At 41.0% G+C, this 18,683-nt stretch overlaps 1 protein-coding gene across 2 annotated transcripts; it reads right to left on the bottom strand.

Annotated features, from left to right (window-relative positions):
* Window positions 1-4: 4 nt before the first annotated feature.
* Window positions 5-4,519, bottom strand: LOC136527348 (inactive poly [ADP-ribose] polymerase RCD1-like). Of its 2 annotated transcripts, none has more exons than XM_066520061.1 (7): window positions 4,185-4,519; window positions 2,017-3,308; window positions 1,448-1,689; window positions 1,265-1,350; window positions 794-976; window positions 602-697; window positions 5-527 (listed from the first exon to the last, which is right to left on the bottom strand). In XM_066520061.1, exons 2-7 carry the CDS (start codon window positions 3,129-3,131, stop codon window positions 522-524), a joined length of 1,728 nt encoding a protein of 575 aa, XP_066376158.1. In that variant the 5' UTR covers window positions 3,132-3,308; window positions 4,185-4,519; the 3' UTR covers window positions 5-521. The 2 variants fall into 2 exon arrangements, with proteins under 2 accessions (XP_066376158.1, XP_066376150.1); XM_066520053.1 differs by having other exon boundaries at window positions 5-331; window positions 4,185-4,518.
* Window positions 4,520-18,683: the final 14,164 nt, after the last annotated feature.

The following is an 18,683-nucleotide window of genomic DNA, read 5'->3' as shown; positions in this document are numbered from 1 at the left end:
TATCTTAGAAAGGCAAACTGGAAGGTAAAAGGAACCCTTTTCACTCACGAATCATTCCAATGGTTCAAAAAGCACGGCAGCTGCATGCATAGTTTAATTTGAAATGAAAAAACACCAGATACAATTTCCTCGCCAACAGACTCCTATGGCACAGAAAGAACAAACAGCAGCCGCCATACAAAGACTGACGCAAGAGGCTTCGCTGCTTCCCACAGGGTTTTATGTCAAATCGGCTGGTTCCTCCCCCACCGACCTGACACCCACCTCACGGTTTCACCACCATCTTGGCCGCTGATGCGTCTGGTGCCTCACGCCTCTCCATTGGAGGTAACTGCAGCCAAAAAGACACAAAAACAAAAGGATTTCCTCAGAAAACAGTGTGAAAAGAAACAGGTCATCAAACCACTGCTGTTCTGATGCTCTTGAAAAGTAGCTTGTTCACAGCAAAAGATATAGGCCTTCAGAAGTTCAGTGCGTGGCGGACTGGCTGTCCATCCCAGAACCCCACCAGCTGACACACCTTACGGCTAAAAGGATTTCAGGCTTTCAGAAAGAATCCAAGAGAACTGTATCAGCAAGGTACAAGTAGAACAATTCACACCTTATCTTGGAGACGCATTATCGTCGATATTAACACTCTATCACCAACTACATGCCTCAGCTTCTTTACTAGTTCACCTCGGCTTATTTTTTTGCTCTGGCAAATACACAATAATACAAATACAAGTGATTTTGGATACCAAAGAAGGGAAGGTGACTTCAGTCAAAGGAGAGAGAAAAAAATGTATCAGACCTTAAACTCTTCATAGCAACTAATAACCATGTCCATATTCTCAGGAGACACTTTGGTTGAGATCGCTGCAAATAACATGGAGAAAGGCATCCAAGGTGAGCTTGGAGCCTTTTCCATCGAATCTCCTAGCATGGGGGCTGCACATCCACCTCCCAATGCTGGAGGTGCCTCCAGGTTCATCTCCTGTTTTATGCATAAAAGGAAGTTGTTAACTGGTGCTTTAACCAACTCCAACATGACTAAAATAGCATGGTTTCACAGGGAAACTTATCATATTTGGAGGTTTCTATCATAGATAATGAATATAATCAGCTCCAAGTTATAATCTCAATAATGCAATCACAAGTCAATTATTGAGACAAATCACACAATCTGAATTACTGCAATCTTGCTGCTCCAACAGTGGTTCAACAGGAGTTGACTCTAGTGTTACAGTACTATCTTGTTAATACCACATGTACAGCATCTTACCTCTGAAATACAGTCAGGTGAACTAGAATTCAACACCAGTGACAGATCAGATGAATTCTGACAGTCTTCTTGCGACACGAGGGAATCTGACACAAATAAAGCTTAGCAATAAGGAAATTTGGGTTGCCACAGATGAAGAAACAAATAAGTCAAACTGAAGACACGGTAGCTGGGATTAGTTACCTTTGGTTTTAGAAGGCAATTTGACGATGACTACAAACTCAGAATAGATGTGCCTATTCATATTCATATCCCACACAATGTAATGTTGTGGGTTTTTAAGGTCATCTATTCCACTATCAAAATAGTCACTACTAGGTCGGTGCTGATTAGATCCAGAGTGAACTATTTCTACGTTCCCCATTATAACACGGCACAACATCATATGGACAATGCCATTTTCATCAACATCAGAGTATTTCACACTGCAGAAAGTAATAAAAATATTGAATTTGGCAACGGTTAGGGAAAGGAAAATGAACTTGGTGAGGAACAAGAATAATAAAATGAAACAGTAATTAGTTGCTGTCATTGATCTAAAAGCATCTGAATAGCATGTCAGTAAAAAGAAAAGTAATGAACTCAGGAGTGTGCAAACATCTGAGACATAGATGAAAACATAACAGAACTTGGAAAATGTGAACAGCTAAGAAACATAGATGAGATACGAGAGTTAGGTGCCAGCAACGATTTGGAAAGGGGGGAGGGAAAATCCTGACATAAATGGAACAATTGATATGTCAAGAACATACCAGGCATCAGAACGATTTGCTGGTGCAAGGAGGGTGCCCTCTCCATAGGCTGCACACTTAATGGGCGGCTTATGAACTTGTAAAACACCATTCAGCATCATTTCATGCACGGTGCTTTTGGAGCAAGGAAGCCATGCATAACGGACATTTGCGTTTCCACGATGAAATCCGGTAACCTGTACTTGCTTTTGGTGAATATGGTAACGGACTTGTTTGTGGTCATCCAATAATGGAGTCCTGAAGATTCCAATAATGTCCTTGGATTCAATAACTGAACCCATCCCCTGCAGCAACAGCTTCTCCACGGCTTCAATAGTGCGCTGAGCACGTGATACCTCACCCAGATTAGCTTGGTGTGGTAGTAGGTTACAGGCTGTAGTCAACAAAGTGCATGGCTCATTTTCTCCAATAGCTTCTCCCATATCACAGTAATTATTTACGATGGAATTCTTTTCAGCCCTAGCTCTCTTAGGACTGGAAACATCTTCAGTACTTGAATCAAAGTTTGAGCTTTCTGCAGAACTTTCTGATGTTCCAAGCTGGTCATTCATTTCTCGTGTCCCATTTGGCTCAACACTAATGTACTCAAGATTTCCATTGCCAAAATCTTTCTTAATAAATAATTTCTGATCTTGCATAAATGATTCCGGGAAGTAGCGCTTTCCATTTTCATCGATCCAAGCAATAGGCCTCTGAAGACCTGTCTTTGTGTCTATGAATGTCATATGGGCAAAATCCAGCAAAAATAGATGGTTCTGATATCCTGTTTCTGTGATCGTCTTTTTTGCCCTGAAGTCGGCTTGGGCCAATTTGACAATCTTTTCTGGAACGTCTTTCCAGACAGCACCTTTGCGAAGCAAAATACGCTTAGGTGGTGCACTACTCATGAAGTTCTTATAGCTCTGCAAAACCTGCTTGTTGAAGTGGCACACGATCTTTGCCTTGCGGTCTTGATCAACATGAAACCTAACAGCAGAATCATTGACAGGATGCTGATGCAATTCAGAGGTGCGGAATACGTCAGCATCATATGCAGCGGGGCTCTCCCGCTTTCTCTTGAGACTATTTATGTTCCTTCCACATTTACCCCATGCCTTTCCGTTCATCGCAGCCATTATTGCTAGCAGAAATGAACACGAACCAGAGACTAATTCTTCCAACCAAGCTAAACCCGAACAAGTCTACTATTTACACTAATCTAGTAGAGAAGCTTCTGAAGACACTCAGCCTCATAACGGACGGGCATAAAACAAAAAAGAGTCGGATAGGAAACGAGAAACGACAGAATGATCCTGCAAAGGGAAAATCGACATAAATCAGTAAGATATATTGTTGCTGCATTTTGAATATATACAACAGAACAATATTGGATTACAGCAGGACACTCAAAAGGATTAACTATGGTATCGATTTTGCCGTGAGAACCTAGAGAATCCAATCTTAATGCTGTCACCAGCTGTCATATTAAGCATGGCCAAACAGATTATAAAAGTGCACATTTCTTTTGTCGTGGCGCAATAATGTTTTTCCATGCAAAATAAGTCAACCAATTGCCAACGATGCCTAGGTTGTGCTGCAAGCATATAGACGGGTAGAGAAGTTTTTACTTCTTATATGGTATTATTAGTCATGACGGTCTGCGGCTGGAGAGGGAACATGATACTTGTACTAACCAACAGATAACATGGTTATGAAATAATCTATTGAGTGATGAATTAAAGCACCAAATATTCTCTTTCATGCACAAATTAGTAATCAAGAATTTAACTGAACATGGAGCAAGAATACTTGTATCTTAGACCATATCCATCGCATAGCACATGGCAGTGCAGTAAACGACTCAAGTAAACATCAGAATAAGGTGCATAGGGTAAAATTCAGCGGAATTCTGACAAAACCCAGTGAACCACACGTATCACACGCAAGGATTTCAGATACTTTAACAAGTAATCAAACAGAACTGCAGTCACATGAATAAAAATTGTAATTTTGAAAAGTCAACAATACATAGAAGAATCAACTTAGCCCCAACAATTCACATCTCCATCTTCATCATAGCACATATAATTGACATCCAACATATCCAACATGAGAGGACTACAAGGGGATCCTCTTCGCCGAGGAATCAGACAGTCACAAAAGCAGATCCGCCGATCGACGATGCTTACCTAGGGTTAGTAGTGGGAGCGTTAGCAGGGGCGACGGCGGACGAAGAAGAATTTAATTGCTTCATCTCTCTATATCCGATCCCTTTTGCTCCCCTAGGAGTCCCCTACCGACCCCACTTTATCCCCGGGCGATGGCCGGAGGTGGGGCTTCTCGCCGGAGCTTCTTCTTCTTCTGCTGCTTCTTCCCTCGCCGGCGATACTGGATTGGTTAGAGGTGGGAGCAGCACGAATCGGCCGACGGCGGCGGCGGAGGGCGAAGGTGGGAGGAAGACAGGAGGGTATGCGGCGGTAGAAAAATTATTGGACACGGAGCGTGAGAGATGAGGGCGAGGTCCAGGCACGCGGCACGGACCCCACTTGGGTTATTATTATTCCGGTCTATCCCCACCCACCGCCCTACGTCCTCAATCGCTCACCGACGCATGGGCCCGGACCCACCTAGGCGCGGGTACGCGCGGCGCAAACTTGGATGCCAAGTTGGCTCTCCTCTTTCCTTGCGCCGTAAGCAAAATGCCAGACGCCGTGATGCCGACGTGCCTGCATCGGACGGTTCACAGATCCGGTCAACGGTCTCTGTCCCCGCACCAGCCGCATCACGACCGTCCAGACAGTGCAGATTTTTATTTTTATTAAATTATTAAATTAAATTCTATACTAGTTTGCGTGCGTTACTAGTGCAAAGGCGACGTGATGACGCCGGATTCTGATTTTTTTTTTCCCCGAACGTTCAGATTTGCCTTGGCAGCCGATCGATGGTTTCAGTTTTTTTAATGAAAGTCTATGGAGTCTAATTCATGGTACAATACAAGTTGCTGGCTGGTGTGCCCGTATGTATAATTTTGGTGAATTGCACCTGCACGTCGTGTTTCACGAATCTATGGAGAAACCTGCCCTAAACAATAGACTCGCGTTTGTCTACGTAGTTTCCTGCTCCATGGCTAGGCACTAGAGAAAACCAAACATCATTTCCATCAACATCGTGTTGCAATTTCATTCTACAGCGACACCTAATAAACTTTCTTAAGTTGCTAACTTATCTTCTAGGGAAAATGGTGTTCTTACCCCTTACACAGATATATAATTGTGATTTTGTACTTGTTTTTCTAACTTTGTGATTTTGCCCTTAACTGTTCACAAGTCAACGCGATTTTGCCCATGTTTTTACTGTTGACTAGGGGCAAAATTGCGTTAACCTGTGAACAGTTAAGGACAAAATTACAAAGTTAGAAAAACGAAGGCAAAATCACAATTACACATCAAAGTAAGGGCAAGAACACAAGAGCCCCTATCTTCTACTCCATCCATTCTAAATTATAAGTCGCTTTGATTTTTTTATTCATCTATTTTACTATGTATGTTATGATAGCTAGATGCATATCTACAAGTACAGAAGGAAGCCTTCGAACCAAAATATCTTGGTCTCGCAACGCCATAAGGAAGAATTAAAAGAGAGGCTTTCCAGTCAATTGAGGAACGACTCGATAACTGGAGTGAGAAATATTCCTCAGCTGCTGCAAAAGAAGTTCTCATCAAATCCATTGCACAGGCCCTTCTAGTCTATTGTATGGGAGTTTTTCACCTGAGTGCGGGTTTTATGTGAAGAACTTATGAGGAAAATAAGATGGTACTGGTGGGGAGCTGAAAGAGGGGTCCGAAAGACTCACTGGTGTGCATGGGAGATGTTAATCAAAACAAAATCTAGATGAGGGATGGGCTTTCGTGATCTTCGTATTTTTAACCAAGCTTTGCAAGCAAGACAAGCATGGAGATTGATATAATTCCCAGATAGCCCGTGTTCACGCATACTGAAGGCGAAATATTATCCTAATGGCCATATCATTGACACCGTGTTCACAGGTAATGCTTCACCCAGGGGCGGATTCAGCAGTGGGGCGGGGGCAGCCCCCCTACTCAAACCGAAGTAGTGCAAATTACTGTAGAGCTCCTATGAATTTTTAGGCAAAGTTCTATAGTGTAGGGGGGCTGAGACTTAAGATCGAGCAGCGGTGTTGTTTAGTCCCCCTAAAATATTTCCTGGATCCGCCGCTGGCTTCACCTACATGGAGACCCATTGAATACGGTTTTTACTTGCTGAAGAAAGGAATTATATGGCCCGTGGGGAATGGGTCCACTATCCGGATTTGGCGTGATCAATGGATCCCAAGAGAGACTTCCCTCGCTATTTTGGGGAAGAAACGTCATAACCGGCTCCGTTGGGTTTCAAAACTTATTGATCAACATATTAATACTTGGAACTTGCAGACTGTAGATGAATTATTCCATTCTCCTGATGTTGAGAAAATTCTAAAATTGAAGCTTCCTCTGAGAGGGCAAATGGATTTTGTAGCTTGGCACTATGAAAAGAGTGGTATTTTTCAGTCAAAAGTGCTTACAGGTTGGGCTATCGTCTGCAACACGAGGAGAACCAAGCATCCAGCACATCACCAGATGGAAATCGGTCTCTATGGAATAATATTTGGGAAGCAAATGTCCCTCCCAAAGTAAAGGTCTTTGCTTGGAAGACCGCGAATGCCTGCCTCCCAACAACACGAAACAAATGGAGAAGAAATTTAGAAGCAATGCTAATCTGTCCTATCTGTGGAAGAGAAGAGGAAACAGATTTTGCCAAATAAAAACGAAGGTGCTACAATAGTCCCAAAATCCAAATTTTGCGAACTAAACAAGGGCTGACAGAAAAGGAAAGGCAAGTGTGAATATCATCTCAGAGAACCTAAAGTCTAGTGCACAGGCAGTTCGGTTGCAATCTCAGTGGCAACCGCCACAATCTAGGCATGTGAAAGTAAATGTTGATGCAGGCCTAAAGGATGGCCTTGCTAGTTTGGGAATCATTGCGAGAGATGCACAGGGTTCGGTTTTATTTGCTTCAAGCCAAATTCGCTTTCATTGCTCTGATCCGGAAGTTGCTGAACTTATGGCGCTGACTGAGGAGTTGAGATTGGAAATCCAGTGGATTGATCTACCTGTTGTATTGGAGACTGATTGTCTGTCAATTTGCAAAGCCCTAAACTCTAATGAAGATAATCGTTCCAAACTTGCGTTACAACTGAAAGAAGCTAAGTTGCTCGGTGATGAGCTTAGAGGGGTTGAGTTTATCCATTGTAATAGAATGTGTAATAGGGTTGCTCATGAATTAGGCCAACATGCTGGTAAACAACTCTGTTCAAAGGTGTGGATCATGAGAGCTCCAGAATTTGTTGGCCACTTAGTGGCAAATGATTGTAACCCTGTTCATATTTAATATAAACCTCAATCTTTCCCCACAAAAAAAACATAGCAAAATAGATGTATCAAAAAAAATCAAAGTGACTTATAATTTAGAATGAAGAGAGTACTGGCTACAAATACTTGTGCAGAGAATGACCTTCTGAATATACCTCTAAGTCAGTACGACCGACTTCAGAGCTGAGATCTTTATGCAGTCAGGTATTGGGTACTACTTACCTAACAATCGTTGATATGGAGGGATTGCTAGAAGTCTTCATGTCTTATTGAAAAAAATGGAGATACGAAGATAGACCGTGCGGATTAATTCCAAAAGTGAGACAGGTGCCATGTCTACCCAACACTGTTAGTGATATTATAGTTGTACATCTTCAAACACAAGACATACATACAAATTAAAAGTGGCGTTGTCACCTAATATGAAGACCAGCCTCGGTGAGATCTTGTATCCTAGTTTTCAAGATGCCTATACGTTGAAAATAATGTAGACAAATTTCATCCCATTAAAACTCATTTTATCCCTAAAACTTTTATCACCTCTCTCTTCATTTATACCATGTTATATCAGCTTATATAATGCATATGGAACTCTCATTGAGACTGGCCTCAAGAGCCACTCTTACCTTTCTCATTTACAGTTTCACTCATGTCATGATCTAACTGCTCGAGAGCCTATTCGTGTCATGGCACGCGTGCGAGTGTGTGACTCACCTTCTAGGTTTTTGCTTTTTTAAAACTTATAATAGGTACACACAGTAGACATTTATATTTAAGCCGAGTCAATCTCTTGTCAATTTTTCATACGAGATTAATCCTTTATTGCACTAGCATTTATTCAGGACCTTAGGATTATTTTGATAGGTTGGGCCAAGCCCAATCAAATCTGACAAATATAGCTACCTCAATATCATTGGCACGGGCATCGTGTGACAAATTATACGCCCTATTGCATGAGCTTGTGGATCAAGTTGAACATGGAGCCCTCGTAGGGAAAATGGGTATCAAAGCGTGGTTACAAGATACATCTCATAGTACCGTGGTCAATAATCACCTAAATTGAGAATTATACCCCGAAAAGTAAATTTTAACTTGCTGGTGGGAGATTGATGTTATCTTACCTCTTATCTTTCATAAATTCTAGCCTCTACACCACCAAAAACCTATATTTGTGACAATAAATGAGTTTTATAAAACTTTTTCAAAAAGGATAGCTATAGGTTTTAGTTGTGTGGGTTTTGGATCTAGTAGAAAGGGAGAACCCAAGTGAGGAACTATGTAATGGTGGTCAGTGCCCTAAGTATGTATAAATCGTGACAGTGTGATATTCCTTGTTTATCCTAATTGTTCTCTTAAACTTTTTTTATTCATCTTAACCTTTGTCTTGTTTTAATCTCACTAAATCATTTAACATGCTCAAGCTAGTTCCGGCAGAGTTTTCCCATTTTGGGAGGCTCTCTAGGCACACACATCACATGTATATAGGATATATAACATCAATAGATAACATAAGACCCATCACATGACCATCACAACACATAGAAAACCTCGTTATGCACAGCACAAACATAAACCAAGTTGTAGTTTCATCACACAAGACCTCATAGTTCATCACAAGCCACACAAAAGTATCATGAGTACATCCCAGGAGTATCAAGCCCGTACACCACACAGGGCAAAGCAAGACAAATGTATCCAGACACCGACATGCTACCAAAGTTTACCCTCAACCAAGACGAGAACCATCAAGCCTCGTGGAATCTATGATTTTACTGTGTTTCTTACTTTTATGAATGATGTAATAAACCAATAAATATTTGTTGAGCTTATTTGTTGATTGAATTAAATTAAAATGAATGTTGATTAGTATGTTGTTTGATTGAATGACCATGAAGTAATGGACATCCTTATGAACACTTGCATGAAATTGAGCTTGCTGAGATTTTTGAGATTGTTGAAGTCACCACAACATATCACTATCGCCTACCACTAAAAGAGATGACAAGGTTGACAAGACACATAAGGTATTTCATCCGGTGAATAAGAAGTACCACCACATTTCCTAACCACCCAACTGTCGCTTGCTTCTCTTACTTTACCACTAGCTCATAATGTTTATTTTGCTTCTACATTGTATACCATGTGTTTTGAAATTACGCTTGCCCCCTCCAGAGGGCTCAGGATTTGATCCGAGAGCTCAGGATTGTAGCAGAACCAATCAATTTATAAGAGCACAAGTACAATGGCAGCCCACAAGCGGTCGCACTGTCATACTTGAGCCCATATAAATCCGGTAGTCCGTTGAGTACCGCGAAGGGTCTCGATTCAACCAACATACAACCAAGATCGTACATGATTCAACATACATGTCACACGTTACATAAAGTTCATAAATACAGTTCATCTATCAGAGTACGAATTAAAGTTATTACAAACCACGTTCAGGTAAGATAGTAGCGGAAGCAAATCAAAAGTTTAAAACCAATATCTGCAATATTGTTTAAATATAGTGCCAGCTCACGATCACACTTTCACAAGAGCATAAGAGAGGGATTAATAAGAGATGCCTGTCTAGGGCTTACTCCTCGTCCACGGCAGGACAGAAGCAGTTCTTGCAATAGCCATGATAAACTATACCGTCTGTAATAATGGGAATAAAACCTTGAGTACGAGAAGGTACTCAGTTAGACTTACCGGTCATAAACCAAAAATAAAGTGACTCCAAAGATCATGTAAGGCTTTATAAGTGGAGCTAGCTTGACAACATTTTACATAAAAAGCGACTAATTCAGTTGTACATTCATAATTCGGTCATCAAGTTAATTATAACTATTTATCTCTAGATTAGCAACTAACATGTGGTATATCATTTAGTAGCATACAATAGTACCATAGCCGGTGTAGTAATTCCATGTTCATCATAACCATTATTCTATAATACAGTTACTACGATGTTGGGGCTAGCCAAGTTTTTTCACTGTCCGGGAGAGACGGCGATTCAAATCGATTTCAACCAGCTAAGAATTTATTCCTAACACAAACCCTGATAGACCATATCAACAGTCGCCTTAGGTCACCTTTGGTACAACTTAGGTCCACATTTCGCAGGTTTGACCAGCGCTGTACAATCAGGGACAACCAGCTGCCAGGACGATTAGGACTATCTTGCCCTTGGGCTCACGTCTAGCTCCCCGCACATCCTTACTACCATCCAGAGTGCGCACTTTTATAGAATGGGGTCCGACCTGGGTTGAGCTACTCAGCTTCACGGTCGAAACAAGTTATTTGGCTAGCTAAGTGAGAGACTTGCGTTCAATCTCAACAAAAGTGCCAACAACGGTACGGTCCTTAATCGGCACAGACAGAATCACATGGATCAACCTACACATAGACTCCGCTCGGCCTCTAGTTAAATTACCCCATAGTTCTGTTCCATGATAACAAATATAGCCAACCGTACTTCGGTATCCACCTATATCTCACAGGTGACAGGAAATCATCCGACTTCTATCAGTCTAAGCATGGCTAAGCATATATTCGATTTTAGACCTACATAGGGTTAAACATATATTTATCTGGACAAGGTAGTTCTATGCATCAAGTGTTTCTAATTCAACTCTTATAACCTAATGCATCAAACATAAAGGACTCAAGTGATATTTTGTAAAACATGGGAGGCTTAAAATGCTCTGGGGCTTACCTTTGATAAAATAAATTAGCCTATGGTCTAGGCACTTGGGTAAGTCTTTAAGAGTTTGCCCCTCTCCTTCTAGAGCTATGACCTGAGGTGCCTCTTGTTGTTCCTCCGGCTCTTCTTTGAACTTCAACAGAGTTATCCCTTCGGACGATCCTATATGCATGAGCATGGAATAAGATATAATGGATACATATATACATATATAATTACATGTATAATGTGATATGATGTGATGAATGCATCCTCATAAGTGTTCTCAATAGCATTGCATTAAGGTGATAACAAGTTATATTTTCTTTTACTGAGTCGGTACATATCTCTTCTCTAGTAACTTAAACAAACACTTATGTAAATCATTTTCTAGACTACAAGACAACAGCCACTTGTTTTGATCATAACTAGAGTTATACACATCAAAATAATATAGTTGTGGACTTCTGGAAAGCTTATGAAATTGCCTACAACTTTATTTTAATCATCTTAATATGATTCAATAGTTATCTAGGTCAAACAAATCAATCTTTCAGATCTATCCAGAGAGCAAGCATTTTTGACAGCAGACTTCTAACAGCCATAATTCTTAAACCATAAGACCTATGAATATAAAAATTTAATACTAGGTAGATAAGTAAGTTATCTACAACTTTTTTATTAATAAGTTTTATAGAAAAGACCATTATCGTTATGAAATTACCACCGTAACAGAAACTATACATACAACCATCTAGTTGAATTATAAAGCAATAATTAACTAGTTGTATACAACCAATTACTTTTAAGCCTAACTAATAACATCAACAGATCATATGCATCACAAGCACCACATAAAACATCATGGTTAAACATAACTAATTTATTTATATTCATTTATTAATTTCCTTAGATAATAAGGTGGTTTAAAGGATAAATACTTCTAGTGCTCAATAAATTCCAAGAAAATTATAGTAGGCTACACATGACCCTAATAGTCTACTGTATAAATTTCATATCGTTTGGATAAGTATAGCTACCTCTACAAAAATGAAAGTTACATATGCTTATTTTAGCAAAAAAATAGTTTAGCATAGTAAAAAAGTGTCAAGCAACAGATTTAATATTTTTTTACTTTCCTCCTAGCATGATAATACTGTGTAAAAATTTGTATGATCATATGTTATGTATTTTTACCCTAATTAATTTAACTAAAAACTAGCAATTAATTAGGATTAAATATGAAGACTATATTTCAAGTATGCCTACTCCAAGTTTAGTATTTTTCTTGGCTAGAGCATGTCAACACAAGATCAGCAAAATTAGAATCACAATTTTATCATCTTCCTAGCTCAAGTTATGCTATTTACAAGATAAAAACTATTTTAAAAGCACTTATCTTGCTCAATTTAATTCTCCCAAAAAATACCCTAAACAGTATATTTCTTATTTCTATCAAATAGTACACTTCAAGATGAATCCAACAAAATTTGGTTCACCCCATTTGGATATTCCCGGCTCCAGTTATAAAATTTTGAAGTTTGCATTCAAATATGTGAAAATAAATCAGGAAAAACATTTCAAATACTAACTGATAGCTGGGACCCATGGGTCAACAAGACCCACACGTCAGTGACACACAGAGCAGGGGCACGGCTTGACCAGCGGCAAACTTGTCGATGGTGAGGTCACCGAAGTCATGTTCCCCTCACTCTTACGCACCTACTAGTACCCTAGGTTGGCCCGGTGGATCACCGGAGCGACCTCACCTTGTGAGCCTGGCGGCTCGGCGAAGGCACGCGATGGTGGACTCATCGTCTCTGGTGAAGATGTGACCAAACAAGCACATATGATGAGACAGCGGCCAAAGGTAGGTCTCCATCATCGGGGAAGGTGCTACACCTCTAGGCGACACAGTAATGGGTAACAGAGCTGGCTTAGGGCGGTTGGTGAAGTCAGCGGCGGCGAGCACGTGCTTGCAGCCATGGCGGACGCGCACGGCGGCGTCGCACGTTCCCACATGACAGAGGCGGTAGCGGTTAAATAAATGATGATGTGAGCATCTATGACCTAAGGCAATGATAGAACTAGGGAGAAAAGAGGTAGGAGGAGCAGTGGATAAGGCTGGCCACGGTGAGCTCAGAGCTCGGTGGCGCTCTATGACCATGGCGGCAATGGCGATGTGAAATGTCGCATTACCTAGGCTAGAATGGTGATGCTAGAGGGTCAGCAAGGTGGAGTGAGGCATGGCAGAGCTATGTGTGTGAGCTTGGTGGAGGTCAGCGGCAATGGCATGGCGCGCTGCGGCTTCACTCGGGCACGGTGAGGGCGAGAGAGAGGCAGAGCAAGGCGAGTGAGAGCGAGTGAGGAGGAGGGCGCGTTGCTGCCGTTTTGCTGCCCACATTGGCCTGATGCATGGGCCCGATGCCGGCGGATAGCCTCCACGCGGTGGCCACGGCCCGACACCGGTCGACCATGACGCGCACGCGCGGCGCTGATTCAGCCCACCCTAAACTCGACTGACAGCGCATCTTAAAGCGATTAGTACTCCTAATCCGTAGCGATTTAGCAAAAACTTACTTAATAAAAATTGTAGAGCTATGTGAGTACTACAAGATTGCTTAAAGTAGTTTTGTCTAATTCACAATGGTTTTCAAACTACAAAGCTCTAAAGTGGGTTACATTGAAACTGAAAACAGCTTCAAGACGGCAAAATTTCAAGTTTTGAAAAAAGCACTTTGTTGATACTTGTGAGCTCTATTTGACCATATTAGACACTGAATTAGCTCATGACCCTTAAATAAAGTTTGTTACCCTTGATGTGAACTATAATTTTATTTAGGTCACATAGCCATGCAAACACTTTAAGGTACTGTTCAACTTTGGTCAAACTAGTATCATGAAAATGGCATTTCAAATGAAACCGACACTTAGAAACAAATTTGGTCTATGTCATGAATATAAACATTGTTCCAATTATCATTCTAGATGTATCTAAGGTGTTTTCATGACCTCACAACCATTTTATACATTGGTCACATATGATTACAAGCATAAGCATATATATAAAATCAACATTTCATGTGATAAGGTATAAGAATGAAATGAAATTTCATATGCTCATGCTCATGAATGCTTGGATAATGATTGTGCTCATGAAATGCAAATGCCAAATGCAATGCTTAACACTGGGGTGTTACAAGGATTGATGCTCCAGCCTATATAACCAGCCCCTGCCCCCCTCTAGAGCACGCTGCCATAAGTCAAGATCAGACCAGAACTTAGGGTTTCCAGAGAGAAGAGAATAGAGCTCCAATTCTTCAAGTTTTTAGTATAGGCTAGCTAGCAAGGTTCAAGTAAAGGGTGGGTTATTGCTTAGGATTCTGGATCTACCATCTGGAGACTGGTATAGCCATTGTACCTCTTTATTTATGACTTTGTGCTACTTTAATATTATGTTGCTAGTTATCATGTTCCAAGTTTGCTCTAGTTATATACTTGATATAGTTGTGATTGATAATGAGTTTATGCAAATGTTCGCAAAGCACTTAGCCCAAGACACGCATGGGTTAAGTAGTCGACATTATGTAAGAATGGTGCTTAGATATTGTTTACCTATGAATGCATTCTGCACTCTAGGTCATGTGGTAGATCGCGGATGTGACACTCCCGTTGAGTCTTTTGTAGTCCACTCCCCATTTGTAGAGCAAGTAGAACACAGTTGTGAAGAGAGACAAGCTCTATTCTTGATCTTCCTTAGTAATGTTCCTTATGCATAGATCCAAAGTTAATTATGCTATGATGAGAGTGTATATACTTGGGTGTACAAAAGACTTAGTAAATAAGGAATGACTTAGGAATCTTTTGCTCTTACCGAATCTCCTATCTAGCCATACTACATTTTATGAGTCTCTATTTCTATCTCTAGAATTATTATCAATGCTTCATACTTATCATTTATTTATCATTTGACTTACCCATACCATAGCATGAGAGTGGTTTTTATCATAAGTATATATATTTATCAATATCTCTTTGCCAACAATCTCATAGCTCCTCCCTATGGATAAAATATAAATAATGATACTCGGTATACTCCTGGGTGAAATGCTACAATGGTATATTATCTGTGCGCTTGCGGATACTTTACTTTAACATATATATTTTTCTCTAAGTTTACAAGTGTTATTAATAATTACCAACCACGCATTTCTAGCATCATGCTAGGTATGATAACTTAGTAAAGAGTGATGCTAAGAAATGTCAACAAGCATTTCTGGCACCATTGCAGGGGAGGGGCATAAGGCTATAGAGAATTGATCAAATAAATACTTATTGATAAAACCATAACAACTCTGCTTTAGCAGGCTTACCCTTGTTTGTCGCTGTTCATATTCTATATAGGGTATTGCAGAATTGGTTGTGATTCACCAACAACTTCCAATCAGAATCAACCTAATCAAGAGGAAGCTCAACACCAGTCTCTGAGCTATGACTGACAAAACTCTACGTGAGTTCTCTGCTTTGAGCACCTAGAACATTCGCACTGGACCAACACTCAAAACCAACAACCTTGAGTTTGAGCTCAAGCCAAACCTCATCAACATGATGCAAGCTACCCCATTTAGTGGAAAGGCACATGAAGATGCTAGTGCTCATCTTTAGAATTTTCTAGAAATTAGTAGCTTAGTCATCATCAAGGACGTTGCTCAATGCATCATACTACTTCACTTGTTCCCATTCTCACTATTGAGAAGAGCGAAGCAATGGTTCTACACCAACAAAGATAACATCAATACATGGACAAAGTGTTCAAAGGCCTTCCTAGAAAAGTTCTTTCCAGTGGGCAAGACCAATGCCTTAAGAGGAAATATTTTCAACTTCCAACAACAGAAGGGAGAGACTATTCTAGAAGCATTTGAACATTTCTAAGAATATATTTTAGATTTCCTCACCATGGAATGGAAGATTGGTTGCTCATACAAAGTTTCTACCATGGATTAACTCAGAAAGCTCATGAACAACTCGATGCCACTGTTGGAGGATCATTTATGTCACTCACCCTTGGAAAAGTTGAAACTCTTATGGAGAAGATAGCCTCTAATCAAGGCTAGTCATCATACAACATCCAATCATGCAATAAGAGTGAAGAAGTACTAGAAGAGGTGTGTGCATTATCAACCAAAATGGACATACTATTGAATTGGCTCGAACAGCGAGCCAATTATAAGAGAGATCGTCAGGCCATTCAAGATGCTTTCAATGCTGAAAACACATGTGGAGAATATTTGGGGGTTGAATTCCCTGACTATTAAGAGGATGTAAACATCATTGGCAACAATTTAGGTTCATAACAATAGAGACAAGGATGGAATCAACAACAATGGTCAACTTACCAAGGTCAATGCTATAACCACAAGAGGTGGCAAGTCTACTCATGATCCACCATATCTGACGAGGATAGGTAAGACACAAGTGGTAATGCAGGAAGAGGAGAAGAGAAATGATGAAGTTGAAGAACTTGTACCTCAAGATTGAGAATTACAACAAGATTTTAATGACACTACATTCCTACCGCTTCCACGCATAAATCAAAAAGCCAAAATGGATGAGCATTTTGGTAAGTTTATAGAGGTAATTCAAAATATATATCAATATTCCTCTATTAGATGCCATACAGGTTCCCACCTATGTGAAGTACCTCAGAGACATCCTCAACAACAAAAGACCACTGCCCACCACTGAAGTAATCAAGTTGACGAAGGAGTGTAGTGTGGCAATCCTAAATACATCACCTATCAAGAAGCAGGATCCAGGGTGTCCCACTATTGATTTTTTGATCAGAAGCTAGAACTTTGAGAATGTGTTATGCGATCTTGGAGCAAGCATTAGTGTCATGCCCAAGAAGATCTTCGATAAGCTCAACTACTCAACACTTAAACCAACATCGATGTGTTTACAATTAGCCAACCAATCGGTCCTCTACCCTGTAGGAATCGTTGAAAATATCCCAGTAAAAATACAAAACTTCTTTATTCCTATGGATTTTGTAGTACTTGATATACAGGTGAAAGCTCTAGTTTGATTTTGGTGAATTGATGAAACCCTAAGTGCTAACCTAGTTTATCAAAGTGATTATGAGATAGGTGGCACTACTCCAAGTGATGAAGAAATTATGACATGATGATGGTGATGCCATGGTGATGATCAAGTGCTTGGACTTGAAAAGAAGAAAGAGAAAAACAAAAGGCTCAAGGCAAAGGTATAAATGGTAGGAGCCATTTTATTTTGGTGATCGAGACACTTAGTGAGTGTGATCACATTTAGGATCGATAGCCGTACTATTAAGAGGGGTGAAACTTGTATCGAAATGCAGTTATCAAAGTGCCACTAAATGCTCTAACTCATTGCATATGCATTTAGGATCTAGTGGAGTGCTAACACTCTTGAAAATGTTTGTGAAAATATGCTAACACACATGTGCACAAGGTGATACACTTGGTGGTTGGCACATTTGAGCAAGGGTTAGGAACTTCACTGGTAGAGTGTCCGCCCATAGAGTACGGACAGTCCGACGGAGTCACCGGTGCTCTATACATAAAAGACGGAGGTCACTGTAAGTGACCGGACGCTAGTTTCGGTAGGACCAGCGTGTCCGGTCAGTGGATGCTTGAAGACGCTGGCGTCGGTCCACGACCGGATGCTGGAGGGTTATGTCCGGTCCTACTAATGTGGCAGTGCACAGGGGAGACACCGAGTGACCGGACGCTAGGTGAGCCCGGTCAAGCATGACCGAACGCGTTCGATCATGATTTCTCACTTCTGGATGCTTACTAGAAACGACCAGATGCTGATGTCCAGCGTCCGGTCACTTCATAGCAGCGCGTCCGGTCATCACTTGACTATTGAGATTAGGTGTTTAGTATTTGAAGAGAGGGGACATGTGGCGTGCATCGCACGACCGGACACTGGGGTCCTGCGTCCGGTCGATATGACCGGAGCATCCGGTCACCCCATGTTTTGCCCAGTGAAGGGGTACAACGGCTCTATTTTGTGGAGGTTTCTATTTAAGCCCCATGGTCGGCTCAAGCTCACCCTCTTGGCCATTTGCATTAACATAGCAACCTTGTGAGTTTAGCCAAAGCCCTCCCACTCATCTCCATCATTGATTTATCATCTTTGTGAGATTGGGAGAGAATCCAAGTGCATTGCTTGAGTGTTTGCATCTAGAGGCACTTGGTGTTCATGTTTTGCTATGGGATTCACTTGTTACTCTTGGTGTTTGCCACCGCCTAGATGGCTTAGAGCAGCAAGGATCATTGAGCAGAGGGTGGTGATTGTCTCTAGCTCTGATCGTGGTTATTGTAAGGGGTTCTTGACCATTCCTCGGTGGAGAGCCAAAAGGTACTCTAGTGGATTGCTCATGGCTTATGTGATCCTCATCTTTTGTTGATTGTGTGGCACCCTATTGAGGGTTTGGCGTATGATGCCAATTAGCGCGTGAACCTCCAAGTGAGTGTATCGCCACAACGAGGACTAGCTTGCCGGCAAGCAAGTGAACCTCGGTAAAAAATCATTGTGTCATCATTTGA

Source organism: Miscanthus floridulus, chromosome 2 (assembly GCF_019320115.1).
Source record: "Miscanthus floridulus cultivar M001 chromosome 2, ASM1932011v1, whole genome shotgun sequence".
NCBI lineage: Eukaryota > Viridiplantae > Streptophyta > Magnoliopsida > Poales > Poaceae > Miscanthus > Miscanthus floridulus.
Note: the sequence above shows the minus strand (reverse complement) of the source record. Positions and strands in the feature narration are given on the sequence as shown.